The 24937-nt window shown below is 39.9% G+C and overlaps 1 protein-coding gene across 3 annotated transcripts in view; it reads left to right on the top strand.

Moving 5' to 3' along the window:
* Positions 1 to 24937, top strand: part of LOC111865541 (protein capicua homolog) — a 61420-nt gene that overhangs the window by 11715 nt on the left and 24768 nt on the right. For all 3 annotated transcript variants that reach the window (XM_023853656.2, XM_023853657.2, XM_023853658.2), the window contains 13 exons: positions 787 to 2284; positions 4514 to 4628; positions 6276 to 6482; positions 7986 to 8119; positions 8601 to 8883; positions 9938 to 10613; positions 10973 to 11243; positions 14523 to 14884; positions 15994 to 16179; positions 17157 to 17450; positions 18257 to 18367; positions 21160 to 21356; positions 22949 to 23868. In XM_023853656.2, coding sequence (XP_023709424.1) covers positions 787 to 2284; positions 4514 to 4628; positions 6276 to 6482; positions 7986 to 8119; positions 8601 to 8883; positions 9938 to 10613; positions 10973 to 11243; positions 14523 to 14884; positions 15994 to 16179; positions 17157 to 17450; positions 18257 to 18367; positions 21160 to 21356; positions 22949 to 23868 — 5254 coding nt within the window. The remainder of the gene's footprint in view (positions 1 to 786; positions 2285 to 4513; positions 4629 to 6275; positions 6483 to 7985; positions 8120 to 8600; positions 8884 to 9937; positions 10614 to 10972; positions 11244 to 14522; positions 14885 to 15993; positions 16180 to 17156; positions 17451 to 18256; positions 18368 to 21159; positions 21357 to 22948; positions 23869 to 24937) is intronic.

The raw sequence follows: 24937 nt of genomic DNA, 5'->3' as shown, positions 1-24937 counted from the left end.
TCATTTACTTGTTGTGGTTTCTGCATGTAATGGTAGTGATTCTAGCCATTTTTTTCTGTTTATAATGTAAATTGTACTTCAATTTTTTCTCAGCAGTTACATTATGTTTTGTGTAAACTGTATGTCAGTGATGTTTATTACCCTGGGGTAATTCCTGTTTTCTACTGGTGTTTTTTGTTTGCATTTGTAATTTGGATGATTTGTGTTTTTTCTGTTGTTTTTGAAGTATTGTTTTAATTTATTCTTGCAGTTTTTTATTTATTTATTTTTCACTATTCTTCCATATAGATTTTCACGTGTTTGCATTTTATGTAAGTGTGTAATGACGTTTTTTTATTAAGTCGTTTTTTCTTTTTGTATAGAAATTTTATTTCATTCTTTATTCTCAATGTTTGTGCTTGTATTTGTGTTTTCCTAGCCACTATGCTATGTGGTTGTGTGTTTATATGTGCATATCTGGAGATGATATTCATTTCTAAGCATGTTTTATTATTGATTATTTGTTGTGTTACAAACAGGTCACTTTTTGCATGCCTTTAAATGGATAGTACAAAAATATATATATATAGGAGTATGTATGTATGTGTGAATGTCATGGCAGAGTCCCATGAATATCTTTGAGATTGTAATGGGGTCCTTGAGCCAATAGTAATAAAGAAAAGTATGCCCCATGCCTCAGGGTGTTGCCCCAATCAGAAAGGGGGGGGGGAGTATCCTGCACCTAAGGGAGGAAACATTTTTTATGTTTGGCTTTCTTTGAGCTCATTACGATTTATTTTGTTTCAGAGAAATTTGACATCAGAAGCAACAATAATCAGCACTGCAAATACTTCAAACACAACTGTGAGTGCATATGGAATGAATACAGAAGCTAGCATGCATGAAAAGAGAGAAATGTCTGACCACTTTGGACGATATGATGGGGGTGGAGCTCCAGGTGGGGAAGAAACCTCACAAGTACAGGGGTTTCAAAACGTTTTATCACTAGGTTCAAACTTAAATAGGCCTGCTAACAATTGCATGGCATCAACTACCAACAGTGTGTCAAAAACCGTTAGTGTAAATAAAGAAACTGCTACAGCAGTAAGTGCTAGAAAATTGCCAAAAAAGCGTAAATTTGATCCTTCTGAGCTAGAGGAGCTAGAGAAGACATCAACAGACAACCGTTTTCAGAATCAGAACAATAGTGTGGTTGTATGTGCAAATTTAACTCCTCCATCACAAAGTGTAGTAGTGATGCCTCCGCAGGCAGCAGCCGTGGACTATTCATATGTGAGCTCCGTACCCAAACAGTCTGAAAATCTCCATGTACCACAGCATATGGCACAGCAGAGTCGAATGTCTTCCATTGATACGCTCATGGATACTGTGATAGAGAATCAAATTCCTCATCAGCCTGAGAACATGAGAGTGCTTCGGTCAGATGGAAGTAACTGCATGCCTGTATTAAACATAGACAGTAGTTTAATTGTGGGGTCTAGAAAGCATGTGCAGATGTCGGGAAGAAGTGATATTGACCTTCGTGAATGGCAGGGTAATCATGTGTTGGCCAAGAAAGACAAAAGATATCTTCCTGGTGTTATTCAACGGGCTGAACATACAGGAGAAGTGTGGGTGAATTTTGATTATGATAATGAGGTAGCTGCTTTTACAGATGTACTGGGTTCAGGTAAATATGATGTAATTGGAGATGCAAGCCCTTCAATGGGGCAGGTACAAGTTGGGGCACGTGTATGTGTTCGTGCTGCGGATCCCATGGTCAATCATCGTGTTTTCTTCGAGGGAGTTGTGTATAAAATCTTGTCACCACCAGTACAGTATTTAGTAAAGCTCATTGGTGGACAGAGTCAGGAAGTCCTGGTTAAAAGAGCAGATCTTCGGCTGTTATTGCCACCATGGTGGGATGAGCTAGAATGCCTGAAAGATGGTCCTCATCCTGTAATCACTAGCAATGGCAGTAGTAATGGCAGAGTTTATCTGCCCAATTCAAATGGACAGCTTCAACAGCCTTCTGTGTTACACACACATCAACCCACTCCACCTCATCCAGTCCCTCTGCAGCTTCATCATGTGCCCACACTGCAGCCTGCTGATGCCAGCAACTACTATCGCAGTGCTGCCACATCTCCTCTTCACAGCATGACAACTCCAGTCAGCATTCACTCAACCAGCACAGCCCTATCAAATGGCAGTGCAGATGATCTCCGGCGACGTCAGTATGATGATTTCTGTGAAAGTGATGATGATCTCCGTAAAGAAGATATTCTTTTTTCATTAGACACAGGTTGGTTGATGCTGGAATTTACTATTTCTCATGTTCTTATGTCCTAGAGTTAAATGTCCAAATTAAATATTTCTTGTAAACAAACCATTATACACTCAGAGATGAAGAAATATTAAGCACTGATGAACCATAAAGATGGATGGAAATCCATTGCACATACTTTCTCTTATATGATTTACCTTGATTACATTATTTTGGAAATTAAATCAGCTTTTGTTCAGTAGTCCATTGTAGATTACTGAATACCTAGCAAGTGTGAAATCCATCTAACCAGTAAAGTTGGTTTCAAGAAAATAAGCATTCCACATTTGGCCCCTAGTGTGTGTACTGTTATTTTTCTGAAGATACCTCCTGTAGACAGATAGATGACAGTCTAGAAAAGTTTTCCATGGGCCTCAGAGCATGAAAATGTGTGAGAATCTTGAGGTAAAATATTTTCATGGCCACAATACTCTCTCATACATATTACATATATGAGAAGGTTAAAATTCTGACTGGGATGATTCACCAGAAAGCAAAGCGTGTGCTGTTTTGCTGAGGACACCATTCAGGTCCATATTTGCAAATGTTGAAAAGTATGTAGTGCTACAAATTCAGGATGCTTGACTGTTGATCAGTGCTGTCTTTCAGCTGCTTCCTATTGGACACGTGTGTGTGTGTGTGTGCGCGCGCACAGATCCTTGGATCTGGCAGTTTGTAATGACTGGTGTGGGATCACTACACCATCACAGTGGTTTCCAGAATCCTGTCTCTTGCATGGAAAGGCTTTTTCAGCAGTCTTAACATGTGGAGGAATGAATGTACAACATTCTATAATTTCCTTCTTTTTTGAACATGCAGTAAGGTGTCTCTAATAATATTTAGTTTTAGTTAAAAATGAAATGTTCTGTATTAAGTTTGTTTCATATGGGGGAGGGGACGAAAATAATGGAAAAACTAAGAAATTGAAAAGAATATGTTTGTGTTGGCTGCATTGAAAGAACTTTAGTTGACAACATTGAATGTTCTTCCATTTGTTTACACTCTGTAGTGCTCATGACAGTGCATTAGTGATTGCGTTGAGTGACAGTCCATGTGAAAGAACTGGAAAACGGGAGACTTCTCCGATTTTGAAAGAGGACAGATCGTTGATGTGCATTTAGCTGGAACATCTGTGACAAACCTGCCACATTATTATGTTTATCAAGAGTGACAGTTTCTAAGGTTATGTCAGCGTACACAAATCATGGAAAGACAACATTAGAGAAGAGGAACAGTGGCTGAAAATCAACATTACAGAAAGAGATCATCATACATAAAGAAGGATTGTTTTGAAAAATCACAGAACTACTGCAGCACAGGTGACAGGACAGCAGAACCGAATATTCATCTTGAAGACCCTGTTTTCACAAAAAAAGTCTTTACATGAGCTTCACAATTCCAACATCCACAGTAGAGCTGCAATTGCTAAACCTCGTATATTACTGAAAGTATTGCTCAGATGCGTAGTTGATGGTGTTACAACCATAAAACCTGGACATCAGACAGCTGGAAACACGTGATGTGGTCAGATGAGTCATTCTTCACTCTGATCCCTACATCAAGAAAAGTTTACGTTTTGAAAAGACCGAAGGAAGCTTATGATCCAGAATTGCTGGTTTCAGCAGTGAGACAAGAGAGAGGTTCTGTGATGGTTTGGGCAACAATATCATGGTACAGTATTCTGTTGGTCCCATTATTACCCTTCATGGCCAAATTACTGCAAGGGAGTACCTGGACATGGACACGTTGGGTAATCAGGTGCATCCTATGCTCCAGACGTTATTTCGTTCCGAACAACAGTACAGTTTCCCAAGATAACAGTGCCCCATTCACACAGCTGGAACTGTCCACTCATGGTTTGAAGAGCATGAAGGGGAACCTCAGCATCTTCCCTAGCCAGCAGAATCAACACATTTGGGCTTCATTGAATCACTCTGGTCAGTTTTGGGGACTAGAGTTAAGAACGGATTCCCACGTCCAACAACCATGAAGCAACTTGAAGATGTTCTTCAAGAGAAATGGTATAAAATTCCACTAAAGACTGTTCAAAACTTGTACAAGTCCATTCCAAAAAGGTTTGCAGCTGTATTGAAGGTTAAAGATGGTCAAACACCATATTAATAAAGAAATGTGTACAGTATCTCTAGTGTTTCCATTATTTTGTTCAGTCCCTGCATATTGTTATATTATTATTATTTTACTTTCAAGATGGTGGAAAGCTGTCAGGCAGCAGTAAGCGTAGCAGCATGCAGAGTCGAGGCAGCACTTCCAGTTTGGTGGAGCAGAGGAGCATCACCCCTCGCTCACAACCAGCCACCCCAAGGTAAAAAACGGTCATGAATGCTTACAAATGTCATAAAGTAAGTACGTGAAAATTGGACATTAAAAAGAATGATGAGCCTTGAACCAGAGTAAAGACCTGCAGAAACAACAAGGAGTGAGAAGTTTGCAGGAAGGATAGAGAATAACAAATTGGCAGTTTGAAATAATTGATTATTTTGGGAACTTAATTCATGTAGTACTATAGAGTGAATCACAAAATTGCATGCTTCAGGGTCTTGGCAAAATTGTAGTGTTGCTGCACCAAGGGCCAAGCTGGGTTGAGCTGAATGTTTTGTGGGATTTCTTTCTTCAGCCTGCTTGTAACATTTTCTGTTGCAAGTTGCCAGATGAGATGTTTTGACCACTTCATTCCCTTCCTATAAAGATACATTTGTTGCAACATTTTACTATATTTTACATACATGCATTACATTCTGTAGATCCAAAGTAAGTCAGAATGACTGTAGGATGTGGAACAAGTCATACAAATACGAAAGCCATAAATACAGTACAACTGAGACAAAAAAAGAATATATATATGCTGATGTACATACGTCACCATTTCACACGCACCAGGATTCTCAGTTCCTACTAGTCTTCTCCTGGCAGTGGATCTCAACACAGAAACTAGCACTTCAGGCAGTGTGCAGTCTTCTTGCCATTTTTTGTTCAATCACCCTGGAGCCTCAGAACTCAACTGAATTAGCTACAAGGGGACTCATGTTACATAGTCTCTGAACAGATCAACACACAGGAAACGTAACATCCTCTGTTGTTGCATGACACTTCTTTTGGGGTTACCATGTGATCACCATCCAGCCAGTTAATTGGCATGCTGACTGCTGCCTAGCAACAGACTGTTACATTCGTCCATTGAGAACACAGCTTACATTGTTGCATGTTGGAACGTATTCACAGAGCCGTTGCCTGGCAGTGGTCATGTATTGTTGTCATGCCCTTAAGCGAGAAGGTGTTTATCGAGCCGTTGCCTATCTGTACACATTATAGTATGATACGTGTGGACAGATGTGTGTGATACATGCACATTTACTTTAGAAAAGACATGTGACTGACTGGTAAATGCAACTAACAAACGAATGAATTTATCACTTTAAAAGTTTTAGTAAATAATCACGTTTAAGACATTATTATTTGAACATATTGTATTGTATTGGAGAGGGTGGGTTCCCCCATGCACTTAGACAAACTGTTGGTCCATTGTGCGTCCCCCTATGATATTCTACCAGTTTCTATTCCCTACCGGTACTGGTGCGTACCATCAGTCCGAACTCAGCCAGTGAGTTCGGCCTCTACTGGCTCAGTGGTATCTCGATGCTTCCCCCATCTACCAGAGGCGTTAGAGACTACTGTTGAGCGGGAAATGTCCTGACTTTGGCTCAGTGGTCCCTTTGGGACATGAGCTTCTTTTACGTGCCGTAAAGCTACGACACAGGACCCATGGCTTAAAGTCCCTCCCGGAGGACTTGTTCCCTGAATTTTTCCGCCCTTAAAAATTCCACGACCTCCGCTGTGTTTGAACCCGCGTACCTTGAGTCATGAGGTGGGAACGTTACCCCTAGACTACGGAGGCCACTTTATTTGAACATATACTTGCAAGGGTAAATTTAATAATTAATATTTTTCTTAGGTCTCAAGCTGCTACGCCTCACAAATACAGAAAAGGTGATGTGGTGTCCACACCAAGTGGGATCAGAAAGAAGTTCAATGGGAAACAGTGGAGGAGGTTATGTTCTAAGGATGGGTGTACCAAGGAATCTCAGAGGCGGGGCTACTGCTCAAGACATCTTAGTCTTAAAGGAAGCAGTCTTCGGGCTGGCCCAGCCAATTTCCCAAGGTAATGAAAGAGCACAACAAGAACTGATTTACCAGTAGTCATACCTGCAGTTGTGGGGGCACACAGTAGCATAGTTGGTTAAGGCACTATGCTAAAAGCTGGAAGGTCGCAGGTTTGATTCCTGATGTTATCATTGGATTTTTTGATTGACCTAATCCTTCCAGCCGCACTATGGCTCTGGGGTTGACTCAGCCTCTAACAGAAATGAGTACCAGGAATCTTCCTGGGGGGTAAAGGGCAGCCATCACATAAGGCTGACAACCTTACCGCCATCTGAAAGCTGATTGTCTAGAAAATGTGGGAGCCTCGATGTCTCACAACCCTATGGGCCTCCATGGCCTGTTACAGGGATAGCTCTACCCATTTTTTTAACCATAACTGCAGTTGCAGTACTTCATAGTCACAGTTTTATGTAGGGCTAGAAGCTAGATTTCCCACTGCATGAAAATGGCATTAAAGACTAGCAAGAAAATTAATACAGTAATGAAATTTTGAATTATATATATAAAAGCAGGAGGTTTCTTGACAAGCACAGTGTCTGTTAACTATTCAAGCAAGTGAGAAAGTAGATTCAGGCTGTTTGAGAACAGGATGCTGCAGAGCGCATTAGGACTGAATTAACAGGAGGCTAGAAATGTTATAAAATGAAAAACTTAGCTTGTGCCTGTTAATAGATTATGGATTTAGGGTAGAATGTTGAAGTTAAGATGACTTAAAACCTGGAATTGTGAAAATTTCTGGGTAAGGGAAGGTGTCATTATTGTGCATGGTAAGTGTATTGAGTTAATGAACTCATTTCTCACTTCCTATTAAAGTTACTTAAGTGAAGGGCCGCGCCATAGCTCAAGTGGTTAGTCGCTGGCTTCCCACCGTGGCGGCCCAGGTTCGATCCCAGGTCTAGTCAAGTGGGATTTGTGGTGGACAAAGTGGCACTGGGGCAGGTTTTCTCCGAGTACTTCGGTTTCCCCTGCCAATCTTCATTCTACCAGTTGCTCCACAATCACCCTCACTTATCATCTGGGGCTGGTACAATAGGCCAAAAGTGGCTGCAGTGCAAAGGACTTAGTCCCACCCCACTAAGAATAACAATAATAATAATAATAATGCTTAAGTGAAAGTATAAGTAGAGTGTTACTGTTTGTTCTTTTATATCTGATCATCATATGGTGGTCTGAATTATGAAATATTCATCATAAGTTAGCTGCATTTCATTAAGAAGATCTCTGGCTCAAATTTAGATCAAGATGGTAGTAGTTTTCTCTGATCTCTGAAGATGAACTCTTATAGTACAGGTGACAGCTGCTTTTTCCCCATTGTACTCATTACCTTTCAGATATTCATTTCACAGCAAGGGGTGTCAGGCAAAATTATTGTCTAAACAAATTCAGCATTTTTATAGGCTTCGGATGTAGCAAAGACACGCACAGCTCTAGGTATGGAAAGTACATCATAAAATGGAGGTAACAATAGTTACTAGTATTTTGTTTCAACAATTCATTATAGGAGTAGTAAAGGCATTGGCAGAGACAATGAAGGAGAAGAGACATCACGTGATTCTGATACGTCTCCCAACTATGGGGACCGAAGAATAGCTGGGCGTTTTGATCAAGAAGAGACTGAAGCAGCAAATATGCTTGGTAAGATACTAATTCTTCTCAGATATTTCAGTAAATGTATAGATTTTCAGAAATTATATATTTGACAATAATTACACTACAGTCATTTTAAGTATGAAGGAGCTTGTTCTTTGTTTTGTTAAAATTTTAAGCATTAAAATTCTGTCATGCGAAGGAATTCCCGCCGCTGAGCAGAAAAATACTAATCCTTCAAAATTAACCTGTAGATTTCTCTGGTTATAAGATAGTGCAGAAAGATCTTTAACCTGTAGATTTCTCTGGTTATAAGATAGTGCAGAAAGATCTTGTAAGGTAGCTTATATCCATACTGACCTTTGTCTTGTGATGCAGTTCTATACAGGGAATGCAATTTATCTTCAGACCAGCCAGTTAGAAATTTTTCTGCCTATGCCTGTCCACTGCTCCCAACCGAATTGTCACTTAGACACTCAGTGGTTACTGGCTTATCTTATTTTTGGTGCAAACTTTTTTTCTGTTTTAGTTTCCCTTGGCAGTTCTCGATCAGCAACCCCTGCATTCTCTTCTCCAACGGGTCATGCCTCATCCCCATCCATCGCCCAGTCTCCTATCACAGTGGGGCCACGTCAGAATGTGTTTATGCCAATTGCAAGCCCTGCAGCTCAGAGTCAAGTTCATTTGCCTGGAACTAATGCAGCATGTGCAAACACTCTAGTGTCTCCAAGTCACAATAAATGGAAGCAACAATCTTCACCTGTCCCACCACACTTCATGGTCACACCTTACCATCAGCAGCATGTCATCAGGTAAACATCATTAATCTGTCTGTAATTTGAACCTTTTGTACGTTTAAAAAAGGTCATAACCTCATTTTATGTTTTTATATATGATTAATGATACATTCGTGAAGGTCATAGAAGAAGAGGCTTGAAATGGTGTAAAGTTACTAGGAAGGGTCAGCGGCCTCCGAGATTTACGGCACGTAAAAGATCCTCATGTCTTTAGGAGACCTCTGAGCATAATTAGGCAAAGTTTCCTGCCCAAGTAGTTTCCAGTTCCTCCGGTAGATGGGGAAGTATCCACATCGGGTACCACTGCCAGAGAGGTCCAACCTCGCTGGCAGGACGGGGCTGATAGCGAGCACCAGTACTGGAAGGGCATGGCGACTGGTAGAATAATTAAAGGGGGACGCACAATAGATCAATAACTGGTCACAGTGCATGGGGAAACCCACCCCCTCCAAAATAATAATATTAATAATAACTAGGAAGGGTAGAGACCTTAGTGCACATACTTGAAACATCAATTTTTATGTTAATGCTACCGTCATTTCTAAAAACACAGTGGTTAGTCCGCAAAGTAAGTAGTCAAGCCTACTACCAAGCAAGTTGGCTCAGATGGTAATGCAGCAAACTTATATTCTAGAGGTACCCAGTTCAGAACTCAACNTGTTTTCGCCCCCCCCCCCCCCAAGTTGAATGCCAAGATAGTAACTTAAGCAGAGAACAGCTGCTTCCTCCGCAGGTCATTCAAGTTGACTGCCGCAGTTTACGCAGAATTGTACTATAGTTAACAGTTAACTGAGAACTGTATAAGTTTTGGTCCTTTAGTTTTGACTTTGTTAAGAGTTCATGTACTTTACTTTCTTCCCAATAATATGAAGGGTATTGAAAGTGTTAAGATTTCTTTTTTAAGGTCACATTTTGGAACGTTAAGTTCGAATGTATGGATCCAAAATTGCATTATTATTTATTTATGGGTGGTTGGTCTTTGGTCTGCTTTGTGATACTGTCAGTATCTCAGACTACATACCGTTGGCATTTAATGTGGATTTTGTGTTGTGGATATCTTTCATTTCAGGCCAGAGTTGTTACGTCCCAGTCAGGTAGTCCAGCCGTCTCCACCCAATCCTCCACCTGTTACTTCACATCCTCCTGGGATGGCAACAAGTGTCATTCGAATTTCACCAAATCCAGCACGAGGAGGTCCTGTAACTGCTTCTTCTATTGCAAGTTCTCAGCAGCAGCAACATGCATCATGGCGAGTAGAAAGCCCTGGTGCTGCTTCATATGGTGAAGTTACAAGTCAGCAGCCAATCAACCCGTTCCCTTCTGTTGTAACTTCTGCCAGTCAGCAACATCATCAGCATCAACAAGGGCTGATTCTTCAGCAGGCACTAACAAACACTACAGACATGCACTCCAGTAGTCAGCACCATGTTGAGGGGCCTAGACCTGAATATCCACATCAGCACATTAGGGTACTGAAACCTCCCCCCCAGCAGCACAGTGTAACTTTAATGCAGATGCCAAAGAATGAACTTATGGACTGTTCTCCTGGAGGAAATATAAGTTCCAGTGGTGGGAACACTTTGTATTTAGTTCCACATCAGTCTTCCCCACAAGAGAAAAAGTTTGTTGTGATAAAAAGTGATGGAGATCTGGATAAATTTCCCACTGCTGTGATGGTGAATCGTATTCCGGCAGCTTCCAGCACTAGCTCTCTGCCACAATCAGTGGTTGTGGATAAAACTCCAGTAAGTAGATTGTTTCACTTAGTATATCTCAGGAGGATAAAGCAAGTAACCTGTTTCTGTTATCATTGTCATCATCAGCATCGTCATCATAAACACATATTGTTTTACATTTATTGGTACCACATCACATTATTGCAGCAACGTGTGTGGTCCAGCTGGTCGAGTTTGCAGTTTTCCAGTACTAGCAGAAATAAAACATTGTATGTAAATATATTGTGACAAATTGTTTCTCTTGATTTATTGGCTGTAACATATAATGATCACACACTCGAAACTTCCGGAATGCTCGTCATATATGGAAGTAAGTTAGGAACCTGTTCTTGCTCTGTACTAATTTTGAAACTTTAAATTATTGTTAGGCATCTGTACTGCAGCAGGCTGGTAGGATTGGCCTCCATATGTCAACATCACAGGCAGCTTCTCAACCCATAGAAGTGGTTAAACAGCCTGCTGACAGCATGACAGTGGAACAGCAACATCAGCAGACTAATAACAGCCCTGCCACCCCTACAACAGTCCTACAGCCAAACAACATGTTCCATCCTGTAATAGTGGAACCCACACAACTTGTCCCTGTTCTGCCACTTGCACAAAAGAGGCCAGATGCAAGGGAAAAGAATGGTGTGCTTGGTAAGGAAAAAAAGTTGCGCATGTATCAGTAGTAGTTTGAAGATTTGTTCAGTAGACTTTTCAATCATGTCATTGTGGATCATGTTCCTAGACAATGTCACCAGTATGTTATCACATAGTTTGTGTGACTATGGATGGGGTACGGATTGGTAAATGGAGTTATTGCCCGCTTATACACACCACTTGGAACTACAAGTAATTACAGCACTATCGCTAATCTCCACAGTTCACAAATTACCACAGCACCCTCTAAGCCTTTTCCATCCTGCTGTGTCTTAACCAGCTGTTCCCTGGCAACTTCTTCCAGCAGTGGAGATTCTTCAGTTTCCTGTGCTCAGGTTATATCTTATAGCCTCCTGTGCAGAACTCAGCTTTCAGCTGACTAACTCTCAGGCTGGCGGCCATTTCACACCAGCCTAGTCTTCTCTTCACAGGTTGTCTTTCAACTAACTTTTCTTCACAGCCTACCATACGGAACTCCACTGAACTGACAACTTTGGAACTTGAATCCTCATTCTCAACTGACAGGGTCACCCTAATTATCTTTCTTATAACCCCTTTGCACAGACCTGGTAGGAAACACCATTTCCAACAATAACTGTGTTGTTGTAAATGTGTGTTTACTATGCAGTTGCCTGGAAATTGGTTGCATAGCACCATTGTTTATTCACGTGTTGCATAGCAACATCTGTCCATGCTACAATATATAGGCTTCATGGCCAGCAATTTAGGGATTGTATGGATCTGTAATATGTAGCAGCAGAGCTTACATATACAGTGTCTCCATTCCCAGAAAATGTGTACACACTTCATTAACTTATACTGTAACAAGTAAAGTAGACAGGTGTTAACCCATTATTGTGCTGATTAGCTTAAGGTCACACATGTTCAAAATGACCACCACCAATACCTGTTCAATACTGACAGCAGCATTGAAGGGAGCAGCATAATGACCCTCTTGAAGACATATTGTACCACACAGATGTCCCTGATAAAGTAACTGCTTGTTTTTCCATTATTCATATTTGAGTATTCTGTGGCCGAGTAAACACGTTTGTGTTGATTGATAATTCAGAAGTTCCTTCATCAGACCAGGCAATGAAATCTGGAAATGATTCTCTTCCATCGCACACATTCATAAAGCACCCACAAAATTTAAGTAATTTTGTTTTATGCCAGATACTGCCATCAAGCGGAGTGTACCAGTACTAAGTTTTGTGTGGTTCTTGCAACTTCCAGTGTTTGCACCACTTCAAAAAACTGTCAGTTTGTCTCCATTTTTTATGTGTTTTTAATGCCCATAATGTGCATACATTATGGGGACACTATATATAACGCAATCATCTAGAAACAGGGTGTACCTCTTAGCATTCTTCAGAAATTTACATCAGAGTTGCATATATAATCCTAGCATTGCATAGGTTTTGCAGAGATTATTTTATGAAGTGACGGAAATGATCAATTATTTGTCCTCATGATGGGTTTCTGTCCAGTTGTTTCCAGTTCATCAGTATAGCCATTTCCATCAGCATCACCGTAAGCCTGTACATTTACATTAAATTTATTTTCTCTTTTGTTTGGTTAAACTGAAGGATATTACAATTTTGATTGTTTTAAGGTTAAATTTATTCTTCCGTGGTTGTGTTTGCCCTAATCCCAACCTTGCATGACAGTTCTAATGATATAAAAGTTAAACGTCAAATTTGTTATAGTACTAGCCCATATATTCTTCAAGTGTTGTTTGAGTGGAAGTGATAAAGGTGATTTCTGTGTATGGGGTGAGTCTTAACTGACTTCATGGATCTGAGCCTTTCTTTAGAAACAAGCAGTTGTGCAGCTACTCAAGAACTTTTTAACAAACCCAAAGGTTCATTACCATGTTCACAAGAGCCCACCACTGGTCCCTATCCTGAGGCAGATCACTCCAATCCATACCATGCAATCCTATATTTCTAAGATTTCATCAAAGCCTGAAGCCTCTGTGACATTTAGTAACAAGTTTACTTTTACGGTGAGGAATTGTGGGACCCGCACTGGAGGACTACCCCTTATCAGCTGTCTGCAACTGCTTAATCAATATATTCATGCTACCCTCCATCCTCAACCTGATGATGCGCTATGACGTGGTGACAAGGGACCCACCTAACATAGGGATCTTAATTTTTTCTTTTTTTCTTGGCACTACAGCCCCAGTGGGCCTAGGCCTACCTCCATGAACTTCTCCGTTCACTTCGGTTTCTCTTGATCTTACACATTTGGTAGGACTCCTTGGATGGGTGATCAGCTCATCGCAAGGCCTCTACATGTACACAAACACAGAAAAACACACACACACAAACTAAACATTCATGCCCTCAGTGGGATTCGAACCCACGATCCCAGTTTCCAAGCAAGTGAAGACAGTACATGCCTTAGACCGCTCAGCTACTGTGACTGCCAGGAATCTTAATTACATACCTTAAATATAAGCACTGTGACCTGCATTTATAGGCAAGCTAAACATCCAAATAAGTATATGGTCGCAGCCACTTCATTAGTGAGAGGTGACAACAGTAAACACAAGGAAAGAAAAGCAAACAATTAACATAGTTGTAGATAAAGAATTCATTAGCTGTGACAAGAACAGCATATAGCCAGTTACTAAGAGTTTACAAAAGATGTTGAAACAGTGCACGATTAGAGTCGATGCATAACTGAGCCCTATTTGTTGTGCTAAGATTTCATGGTCTGGTGAAAGTCATCAGGCATATTGCATATTGTCCAAGTTTCTTCACTTGGATGCCACTTCTCCCACATGTTATATTGTTGGGCATAGAGGATGTTCTTCAGAAGGCCCCACAGGTAGAAATCAGCAGGATTGAGATCATTGGTGAACTTGAAACACTGCAGTTACCAGAACATCAACAGTACTGATCTTGTACAAGTCTGCAGACTGAATGAGTGCTTCATCCGTTTTGTGATGCTGCCTCAGCATTGCCATATGCATTGTTGTCATACCTCACTAACGAAGCAGTTGAAATTATATATTTATATGAATGTTTCTGCTTACAAAGTATAAAACACAAGACTTATGTTTAAGGCATGTAATTATGACTCTGGTACCTTGAAAATTACATTGAGGAAAGTAAAATTATTGCAATATTATACTTAGTTGTGCTATTTTTACTGGGTATTATAGCTCTATATAAGAATATTCATTTAATTAAAACATTAAAGAAGATACTGCTGAAGAAAGTAACCAGCGATAATAGGCTATAATAGGATATTCTGTTCTTTCAGCAATAAACAGCTCCCAGTCACTGCCAGTATATTCATGGAATTCACTGGTTCCGCTGCTGGCAGCGACTCAGTGCAGCACATCCCCACCTCTGTCATCGCCAACAACTCCACACTCTGCACCACCTGTCTCTGGAGGAGTTACTGGTGCTAGTGTTAGTGGTGCAGTTACTGCAGAACCAAGGCACAGTGATGATCTTGAAGGTGAAAATATGGACCTTCAAGGTGGGGATGAGGATGACGATGTGTTTGAACCAGAAGGACCTACTGAGCCTGGTGTCTTAGATGCAGCTGCTGCAGGCAAGCGTAGAACACAGTCACTAAGTGCTCTGCAGAGCAGCAAGGAGCCCCACAGCCCTCAGAAGGTACATGAAAGCCTCATTGTTTTCTTATAATCTTAGTGGTGACAAGATAATGATGTGAGGATAGGGCTGTTACGTATTTTATCTATGATTCTGTAATGTAGATAAAAAGGGTAAGAGTTCTTAACTAAAGCAAGTATACAATCATCGTCATGCCATGCCTGATACTACAGACTATGTAAAAATTCTGTAGAATTCTGTGCCTAGGTTTCTGGAGTATAATGTATGGCTTCAGCTTTTGGGACTGTACTTTGTCTAAAGTAGAGGATATGATAGTGTTTTGACAAACCTTGCATTTGCTGTCTTCAGGGTTAATGGTTTTGGGAGGGGTTTTGGCAGCTCTCATATAGCTGTCACACTGGGCAGTGTGTCGAATGTGAAGTCATGATTGAACAAACTGAGGAGTATGATGGTAGTTAACAGGGAGAAACCATGTGTTTGTGAGGAAAAATATTTCAGTGACCATGTGGTAAATGAAAAGAAGTGATGACAGTCTTCTTATAACCAGGTGGTCCTGAGAAGAGGTGGGGAAAACACTTCACAAACCCCATATTTAAACTGAGATGAGACAAAATTGCTTGCTTCTCTCGCTTTTCCTGTGTTCCTTCCTTTTTAACCCAATGTGGACAGGAAAGGGAATTCAATGATAGTTAAAGGTGATTCATTGGTGGGTTTGGGGGGTGAAGAGGTAAAGCCAAGCTTTACTTAACCTGTAGCCATCTCCATTATTTATGTTTTGGAGGTACAAAGTTGTAATAACCTGATCAGTCACATCCTGGCTGCTGCAATAGACAACATATCAAGGATTCCATTCATTGTCTCTGTAAAGTGTGCATATAAGCTAGAAGAGGTTTGGCCAGTTTTTGTGAACAGTTATATAGAATTGTACTGACAGTTCTTTGCACTGTCTCTTACTGGCTCATATTGTCAACTGTTAGCCTGCTGGAAACAGAACAGTTAACTTTCAAGAATATGTTATGGACAGATCTTAATGAAAAACTGCTTTAAAATTTATGATGTATTTGATGAAGTCTCATTTCTTTTATGAAGATTATCATTAAATAAGATTTCTTTTATAATGAATGTTACACTAATTAATATTCTTGTAATAGGTAAAGGAGCGTGACCGTATTCGCCGTCCTATGAATGCCTTCATGATATTCAGTAAACGTCATAGAGCTTTGGTTCATCAGCAACATCCAAATCAAGACAATCGAACTGTGTCAAAAATCTTGGGTGAATGGTGGTATGCTCTTAGAACAGACGAGAAGCAGAAATATCATGAACTGGCATCAGAGGTATGTGAAAGTGGTCATAAAAATTTAATATTCTTGTATTGTGCACAGCCAGTTGACCCCAGTACTCTTAATTCTGCGTGTATATCAAGGTCATATATATCAATTTTTACAAATTTTTACCCATTTCCACAGCAGTAGGGCTTTCAGAGTCTGCTCTTTGTGTGTCAACATTCTCTCATGACAAAGGTAAAAGACTGTTATGTTAGATTAACTGGCACAGTGTACGTTCATCATTCTGTGTAGGGCAGACCCATCTGTGTTGAGGGTTAAGCATAATTTGTAAGATTCCATCCAGCCGGTGTATTTTGTCAATAGAGAATTAAGGCTTTAAAACATCTTTAAAGCTTCCTACTGCTTTTTATGGTAGGGCATCACTTTGTAGAAGTTATGGGGAGGGGTGAAACATGAAAGTACTAGGGATAGGCGTGGCTATTAGAGGTCATTGCCAAGGAATGAGTACATGAAGATAGAGCAGGTTGACTTGAGAAGTGCTGTAGTTACGTAAAGAATTCGAAGAATAATAAAAGTATTGTAGTTATTTGTAGTTAAAAGCAGTAAAGGTCCAGTAAATCCAATTGTCAATCCAAACTCATTGTCTTGTCACTAATCTGCAACAGTATTCTGATTTGTGCAGCAAAGCATCATGTAGTAAAATTCATATACCTAATTGCACTGTTGTATTCTGTTCAGTGGATAATGTTAATGTTGTCATGTCAAGTTTAATATTATCCATCGATACACCTGAGTTCACTGTCTCTGTGATTCAACAGCCTGCGGTATATTTCATAATTCATTTTCGGGTTTTGGTAACATTGTCTTAATGGATCCTAGAGAGTTGCTGTAAGTACAATCTGTGAAGAGTTCTATCATATGTCTTCTGAAAATCTATGGCATTATATCCCACAAGATAGAACTCTTCATAACCACCACTGAGAGAACCTTGGGTCCTATGTAGTACAATTTATATATTGTTGTAGGTAAAAGAGGCTCATTTCAAAGCTCACCCAGACTGGAAATGGTGTAGTAAAGATAGGCGTAAGTCATCTACTAGTTCTTGTAAAGGAGAACCACGGGGGAAACTGGGCTCAGTGGATGAAGGCACCGAAGGTGGTTCCCAGCAGGCCAATGGAGGAAGTGAGGGTGCACAACCTTCATCTCAGAGCCCTGGTCCTTCTTTGCCAGATGCTCAACCCCATTTAAGTGATAACAGTATACAGCAGGCCTCAACAAGTTATTCAACACAAGAGGAAGATCCCCAAGCAAATATTGAGGTAAGGCTCAAGACAAAGTTATTAAGGATTTTAGAATAAATGAAGACTGCCGTCTTCTGGAATATGATATCACATCATCTGATAAATGTTTATTAGTGTTTTGGAGGAACATGGTGCCACCATCTTTTGGTAAACATGTACCAGACTACAAGGTGTCATCCCATATTCATATTCACTGCTTATTAGGACATCACATCTCACTTTAAATAGATGGTCTGTCATTAACTGATGTAACCTGCAACTAACAGCTTCTTCTTTCATCTTGTAAATAAATACAATATGCATCATCACACCAATTTTTTTCTTGTTCTTGAAGATAGAGTTCATTCACCATAGTTTGGGATTCACTGAGTCAGTGGTTTTTAAACTTCTCTAATTCATGCACCAGTGTAACAGCAGTGGGATTTCCAGGGAATGATATTGTATTCCACATTGTACAGTAAAACCAGTAAAGTAAAAGTAAAGGTATCCCGCTAACAGGCCCTGGAGGCCCATAGGGTTGTGAGATGTTGAGGTTGTCACATTTTCTAGACAGTAGGCTCATAGATGGTGGTGAGGCTGCCAGCCTTACATGACCGTTTGAGCTATAGGGTGGCGTTTTTTTAGTAGTTAGATCTGAACGCTAAGGGCTAAGGCAGACCAAGGAAACTGGCGTTAACGTTTCCTCAATTTGTGCTGTTCCTTTCAGTAGCATGTGTTCAACTCAGGCTGATAACAGTTCTCAGATATTGCGGTTGTGTTGCGGTTTCCTTGGTGTGCCCTTTCCCTGAGAGTGAAGCTTGTTCTCATTCTGTAATTTGTTCCAGGGTGTGGAACAGCAGGGATTAAAGCTGCAGCATAAGATTGAAGCTGAAGAGAATCAAGGTGATCGAATACATGGGCAAGCTGAGGATGAATTCTCAGATGAAGACCAAATGGTAGATGTAATGTATTTTGATAATATCATGGCAAATCCTTACTTCCTAGCTGTATGAACTTCATTTACCATGCTCCAGAAAGATCCCCAAATTCAGAAACTCAAAAATAAAGAAGAGAAAAGTTATTGAGAAAATATTTTATTCAAGAAACAGGTACTGTAAAATTCTGTAGAGTGGTTTTCCTGAATTCTTCCAAGCAATTGCCAAAATAGTACCTTAGGCCCCAACCACTTTCTTACAAATCCTTTCAATTTATCATCCTGCCATCTGATCCTGTACAGCCTTGTTAAAGAAAGTGTCATTAAATAACCTCCAAAAGAAAATTCACATTCCTCCTGTTGTGTTCTTCATGATGTTACCATCCTCCTACATTTATATATGCAATGCATACAAAAGTCATCAGTGTAATGTAATAAGTTCGCACAGTCATACATGCATTAGCTTCATGGACCAGATTCTTTCCTGAGAAATGAATGATAGTTTAGCTATTCAAGAAGTTCTTTGAAGTTTACAGAACCTGAAAGTTTATCATCAGCTGAATTCAACCCACATCCTTGCATACTTTTTCTTTAAAATCCATGTGAATGATATGATGTCATCTACACCCAGGTCTCTAAGGGTGTTTTTTTCCTTTTGTGTTTTCCAACTATAATTTTCTGTGCATTGTTCATTTTTCTTGTGAGTGCTAAGACTCTGCCCAAACTCATCCTCCTTGATTTTAATCACCATTATAATAATTGTTGAAGTTCAAATCATGCATCTCCTGTTACTCCTTTTGTCCTCATAGTTCCAGATATCCTCCTCAGTGCCGTGTTCACAAACATCTTCAGTCTGTATCCTTCCCTTAGGACGAGAGACTAAGTTCCACTCACACATACAAAACATCCAGCTCAATAGATTTCTGCACCTTGAGAAAGTAATGGCCACTCTTCTAGTCAAGAACTCATATAGTTTTTAATCTTTGCATTTTTAGATATGAGACAGAAGGACAGAATATTCTGAATCGAGTCTGCTCTTAATTTCTTCATGACTGCAGTTTTGATTTGTTACTGGCATTCCCAAATATTTTAACTTTGCTACATTTTGTAGGAATTTGTTGACTTCCTTTGTATTATTTTGTTCATGATGATGATACTGTTCTTTGTGTTCACTTCTAGACCAAACTCCATACTAACATGTGATAGAATTTCTATATTTTCCTTTGTAGTATAGTGGTCAGAGTTCCTGCCTACAGATCCCATGGTCCCGGGTTCGATTCCCGGTGCTACCAGATTTTCTGAGAAGTAGTGGGTCTCTAACGGGGTCCACTCAGCCTCATGAGGATAATTGAGGAGCTATTTCAAGGAAATGGTAGCTCCAGTCTAGATAACTGAGATTAACGACCATGGGGAACCGTTGTGCTGACCACGTGACACCCTCTATCGCAAAAGTTGGCACTAACTTCGCTGACAAGAGGCGGTCGCTCAGTCAGTATAGTTCGCTTGTTGACTACAGGCCGTGGAGTTCAAGTATCTATGTTATTTCCCAATAAATTTACAGCATTATAATAATATATACACAGTGTAAATAACCACACAGAGTTTAGATAGACTTGAAAGGATTCTGACAATGGTGTATACTGTACTTCTTTTGGCTTGTTTTGGACTTCATCCATCGTCTGGTCTTTTGTCTTTTACATACCAGATGATGGATGAAGTCCAAAACAATCCAAAAGAAGCACACAGAGTTTAGCTTGGAACATTGAGTGTAATAATATTTGTTACCTAGAGGAGGTTTTCACAAAAAGATTTTGCACCCTTACAGTAAAAACATATATATTAAAATAACCATCAGTACTGCTGTACACAGCCTAAGAGTGGAAACTCTTTTGTATTACTGGTAACGTCATGACATCAACTTAGTGGAAATTTGTCTTGCTGTGTACACTTAAGGACTGCCTCTTTGGTCTAGTGGTCCTGAGTTCCTGGCTACAGAGCCAGAGGTCCCAGGTTCGATTCCCGGCGTGACCAGTTTTTCTGAGAAGTAGTGGGTCTGGAATGGGATTCACTTGGCCTCATGAGGATAATTGAGAAGCTGTTTCAAGGAAATAGCTGCTATGGTCTAGAAAACTGAGATTAATGGCCATGGGTTCCATTGCGCTGACCACGCAAGACCCTCTGTCCACAAAAGTTGGCACTAACTTCGTTGAAAAGCGGCAGTCGCTCGGTCGGTATAGTTTGCTTGCAGACTATAGGCCATGGAGTTTGTTTTTATATGCATTTAAGATGTTCATGGTTTCTCAGGTAGGTGGAAAAAAATCTCCCATAGGTTCATGTAATTGCAATACTGTGATTTCTATGATATATCATTCCAAGTTCTACCTTCAGTTGCCCACAGTGAGTAAACTTTAATCCGTTTCCTTTGTGGTTTTCTCTTGGAAACCTTGCTGATGGCTTTAATCACTTTAGAGAGGTTGGTCCAACATTTTCGTTTATCTAAAACATCTTTGAGCGTACATCATGTCTTGAGTATGTAACCGTACAGAAGAAGCGTCATGTATTGAATGAGAACTCCAACGTGATGCGTTTGGTTCCCATCCTAGGCTGAAGATAAAATGTAACTTTCTAATAATGTCACATGCTGGCGCATCCTCAGAGATATTCTGGATATTGAGTTTCTCCTGTTGTGGGTATCTTGTCTGTCCATTTGTTAGGTATTAAAAAAAAATTAATCATCTGAACACCAGAAAAGAAGTATCCATTTTGTTGACTTGAGTGCCATATTTGGCTCATTGCTTTAATTTGGATTTGTAGGTGATATGTGAAGATCCACAACCTGAAATTGATCTCAAGTGCAAGGAGAAAGTAAATGATTCTGATTCAGAGTCACAGAGTGATTTGGAACCACTGATAGAGAATAAAGCATTCCCCCAACAGAGGTTCAGCCCAGTGTCAGGCATCAAGACTGGTACGGGTGAGGTGACCTGCCGTCCGAAACCAATTAAAGCAAGGTATGGATTCTAATACAAGTCATGACTGTGAAAGTCCCCATTTTAATGTTCCTCAGATTCTCTTATTTATAGTCCAGTTCACTTCTTTCATTCAGATCTTCCTGAGCATAATGTTTGAATGTATTTCCACATTAAGAAGCATTAAATAGACATTTCACTGTAGTAGAAAGATAACTTTAAATATGTAAGTGTGTGCGCACAGGCATGTGCAAAACTGGTTTGGCTTCACATCGAAATCTGTCATGTATATAACAATTTCTGATGGCACAGAGTATGATCATTTAAAAATTATGGCCTTCACTTCACTCATTTATGTTACTTACGTGTTTTATTACAAAGGTTAATTAATTCTGTCCGTGTGACTGATGGTTTTTTCTTTTTAATCTTTTATCCTTTACATGTTTCGGTCTTATAGGCCATCATCAGAAGGATATGAATACAATTACAAACCACTATTATAATATGTTCTTTGAATATTAACTATTAATATGTACATACAGTGTCATCATAATACAATGAAAAAATCTAATGTTTTTTAACAACTACAGTGGCTTATACCAACACCTTAAAATATTTATTACAGTTAGTTGTTTAAAAATATTAATTTTCTTTTAAACTAAATTGGTTCATGTCCCTTCTATTTCCTCTCCCCGAAGGAAGCCAAGCATCCACCTCTCCGTGGTTCCATCATTTGGAGAATAGATTTCTTTAGGGTCATCTTGTTGATGTTCGAGGCGCGCTGTGTTGTTATACGGTTCTAATACTGTATAGTTCTGTGTAAAGGATGTAAAGGATAAAAGATTAAAAAGAAAAGACCATCAGTCACACTGGATGGAATTAATTAACCTTTGTAATATTGTTAGTGTGACGGACCAGAACGAAACAAATCGAACTTACGTGTTTTATCTTACATTAAGCCTGTCCTTAAGGAGAGAAGTTTAATTTAAGTACAGTACATTTTAAAATATAGTCAGGAGATCTTTTGCATAAAGAAAGAAGTGTTATAAATTTTAAAATGTTTCGGTCTTGTGTAATTTAATCATTTTACACTTGTAATGGTGTTGTCAGAGGCCACGCCATAGCTCAAGTGGTTAGTCGCTGGCTTGCCACCGCGGCGGCCCAGGTTCAATCCCGGGTCTGGTAAAGTTGGATTTGTGGTGGACAAAGTGGCGCTGGGGCAGGTTTTCTCTGAGTTCTTTGGTTTCCCCTGCCAATCTTCATTCCACCAATTGTTCCACAGTCACCCTCACCTGTCATCTGGGGCTGGTATAATAGGCCAGAAGTGGCCACAGTGCAAGGGACTAAGTCCCACCCCACTAGCAATAAAAAAAAGTCCTTGCACCAATTAAATTTTTCCGTGTTCATTTTGATGATAGTTAAGGCATGCCAGTTTTGTTTTAAAAAACATGAGAATTCACTGGGTTTGGTCTAAACAAGAGAAATAATAATGTATATGAACTCACAAGATACAAACAAATCTTTTTGAACCAAAATGAATATAGTGAAGATTTATTGATGTAGGGTCGTTTGTAATACAGAAAATATACCAGTTTCTTTGTGCATAGCTGAAATTATTTTTTTGTTGTGGATAGATTGCCCTCAGGCAATATGGAGGCTGGATCTAAGTTTCATCATGGTGCTGGAGAGAAAAGTGGATCAGTAGGTGTCTTGTCTTACCCATACCATTCACCTGTAAATCCCATGGGAATATCAGGATTCCAGCCAACAGGTGGTGGAGCATTCAAGACAATGCCGGTATCACCAAAGATTGTAAAGAATTTGACTGAACAGCAGGTGCCACCACCAGTGTCACAAGTGAACTCCAAAATCAGTGATACAGAACAGAGGATCTCAAATGTATCATCAGGTTGGAATGCTAGTGTAGTGACATCTATGACAACATCCCGTTCATCAGCTCCTGTTGGAAGCATTGTGAATATTATCACAACAGCAAGCACTCATAATCCAGGCGAGAACAATCGGCACTGGATGAAGAGTGCTTCAACTTCTACATCTTCTGAACTTGCACATTCCCAGACCAATAGTGTGGCGAAACCTACCACAGTTACCATTCTCCAGCAATCTGTTCCTGCTCAGCATCAGCAGCAGAGGTTTGAGACACAGCAGCAGCATTTGGTCAGTAGACCAATACCAGCCCCTTCCACATCACAGTCACAAACACATTTAGTCCCTACCTCCACTGCTGCCTCATACCAGGCACAACCTTTAACTCTATTTCTTAGCCCCACCACACTTACTCCTACTGCTGCAACACTTAGCCTTACTGATTCAGGACCCTTCACAAACCTCCTCCTGAAAACTGGTACTCGCAGCATCAACTTAGAGGTGGAGCACCCTTCCTTACATCAGCCACAACAGGGCGTCAGTGGTGGAACTCAAACATCTTCGGCCACTGAGACAGTGCAATATTTGGTTCCCTCAGTGACTGTACAAGGTGGACGTCTTCAGAATGTTTACCTCCCACATACAAGCTTCCAGGTGCCAATTCAAGGTAAAATTACCACTTATTACTATTAAGTGTGAAATTAATGGCAAACGAGTTTATCATCCTACCATTAACTACTGGTGTGTCAGATTAACAAGGTTTGCAATGTTTTCTGCCTTAGTATCATCAGGTTGATGCTAAAGAATAATGAATTAGTTAATTCTTCAAAGAAGAACTTGCAGAAAAAGTTATGTAATATAATTACAATTCAATTGTGCAATAATTTTTGGTGTGTTCTCAACAGAATGTTGTAAAAATATATGTATTAGCTTCGCGGTGTATATTTGTATTTCTGCCCATCCATCAACCACATGTAACAACTCATGAATCAGATGGATTGTTATGAAATATGATAGTAGGGAGTTCTACCAAAATTTGTTCACATATTACAGTTTTAGTTAAAACTGACAATTTACACTAAGACCTACATGCAATTCTGTACACATTTCAAACTTAACTCATTAATGTTTTGAACAAAATTTGTAGGGAGAAGTGGAGCACTTTCTCTGCAGATCATATGGTGCACAAGCTGATTAAAGAGATGGGAACAAATATGCTTGAATTGTTATGCTATGTATACATTTCTTAATTTATTAAAATTTAAGGGTGATGAAATTTGCCAGTGTCTCACTAGACATAACAGCTGCATAGCTTGGATGAACCTTTCTTCTGATATCTTCTTAAATGAATACACAATTGTAATAATATATGAGAAGTACGAGGTGTGTTCAAAAAATGACGGGAATTTCCGTATTTTGGAAAAAATATTTATTCATTCGTCTACATTAATGTTGTCGCCTTCAAAATAGTCCCCATTCGATATTATGCACTTACGCCAGCGCTTCTTCCAATCATCGAAACACTTCTCAAACTCGATTTTTGGGATAGCCTTTAGCTCTTTCAGCGATGCGCTTTTAATGTCATCTATGCTTGTAAAACGACGGCCCTTTAAGGTTCTCTTTATTTTTGGAAATAGGAAAAAGTCACACGGAGCCATGTCTGGCGAATATGGAGGCTGGGGCATCGTTACAGTATTGTTTTTGGCCAAGAATTCACGAACAAGCAACGAAGTGTG

This window comes from Cryptotermes secundus, unplaced genomic scaffold (genome assembly GCF_002891405.2).
Source record: "Cryptotermes secundus unplaced genomic scaffold, Csec_1.0 scaffold836, whole genome shotgun sequence".
In the NCBI taxonomy this organism is placed as follows: domain Eukaryota; kingdom Metazoa; phylum Arthropoda; class Insecta; order Blattodea; family Kalotermitidae; genus Cryptotermes; species Cryptotermes secundus.
This window is presented reverse-complemented; position numbering and strand designations above follow the sequence as displayed.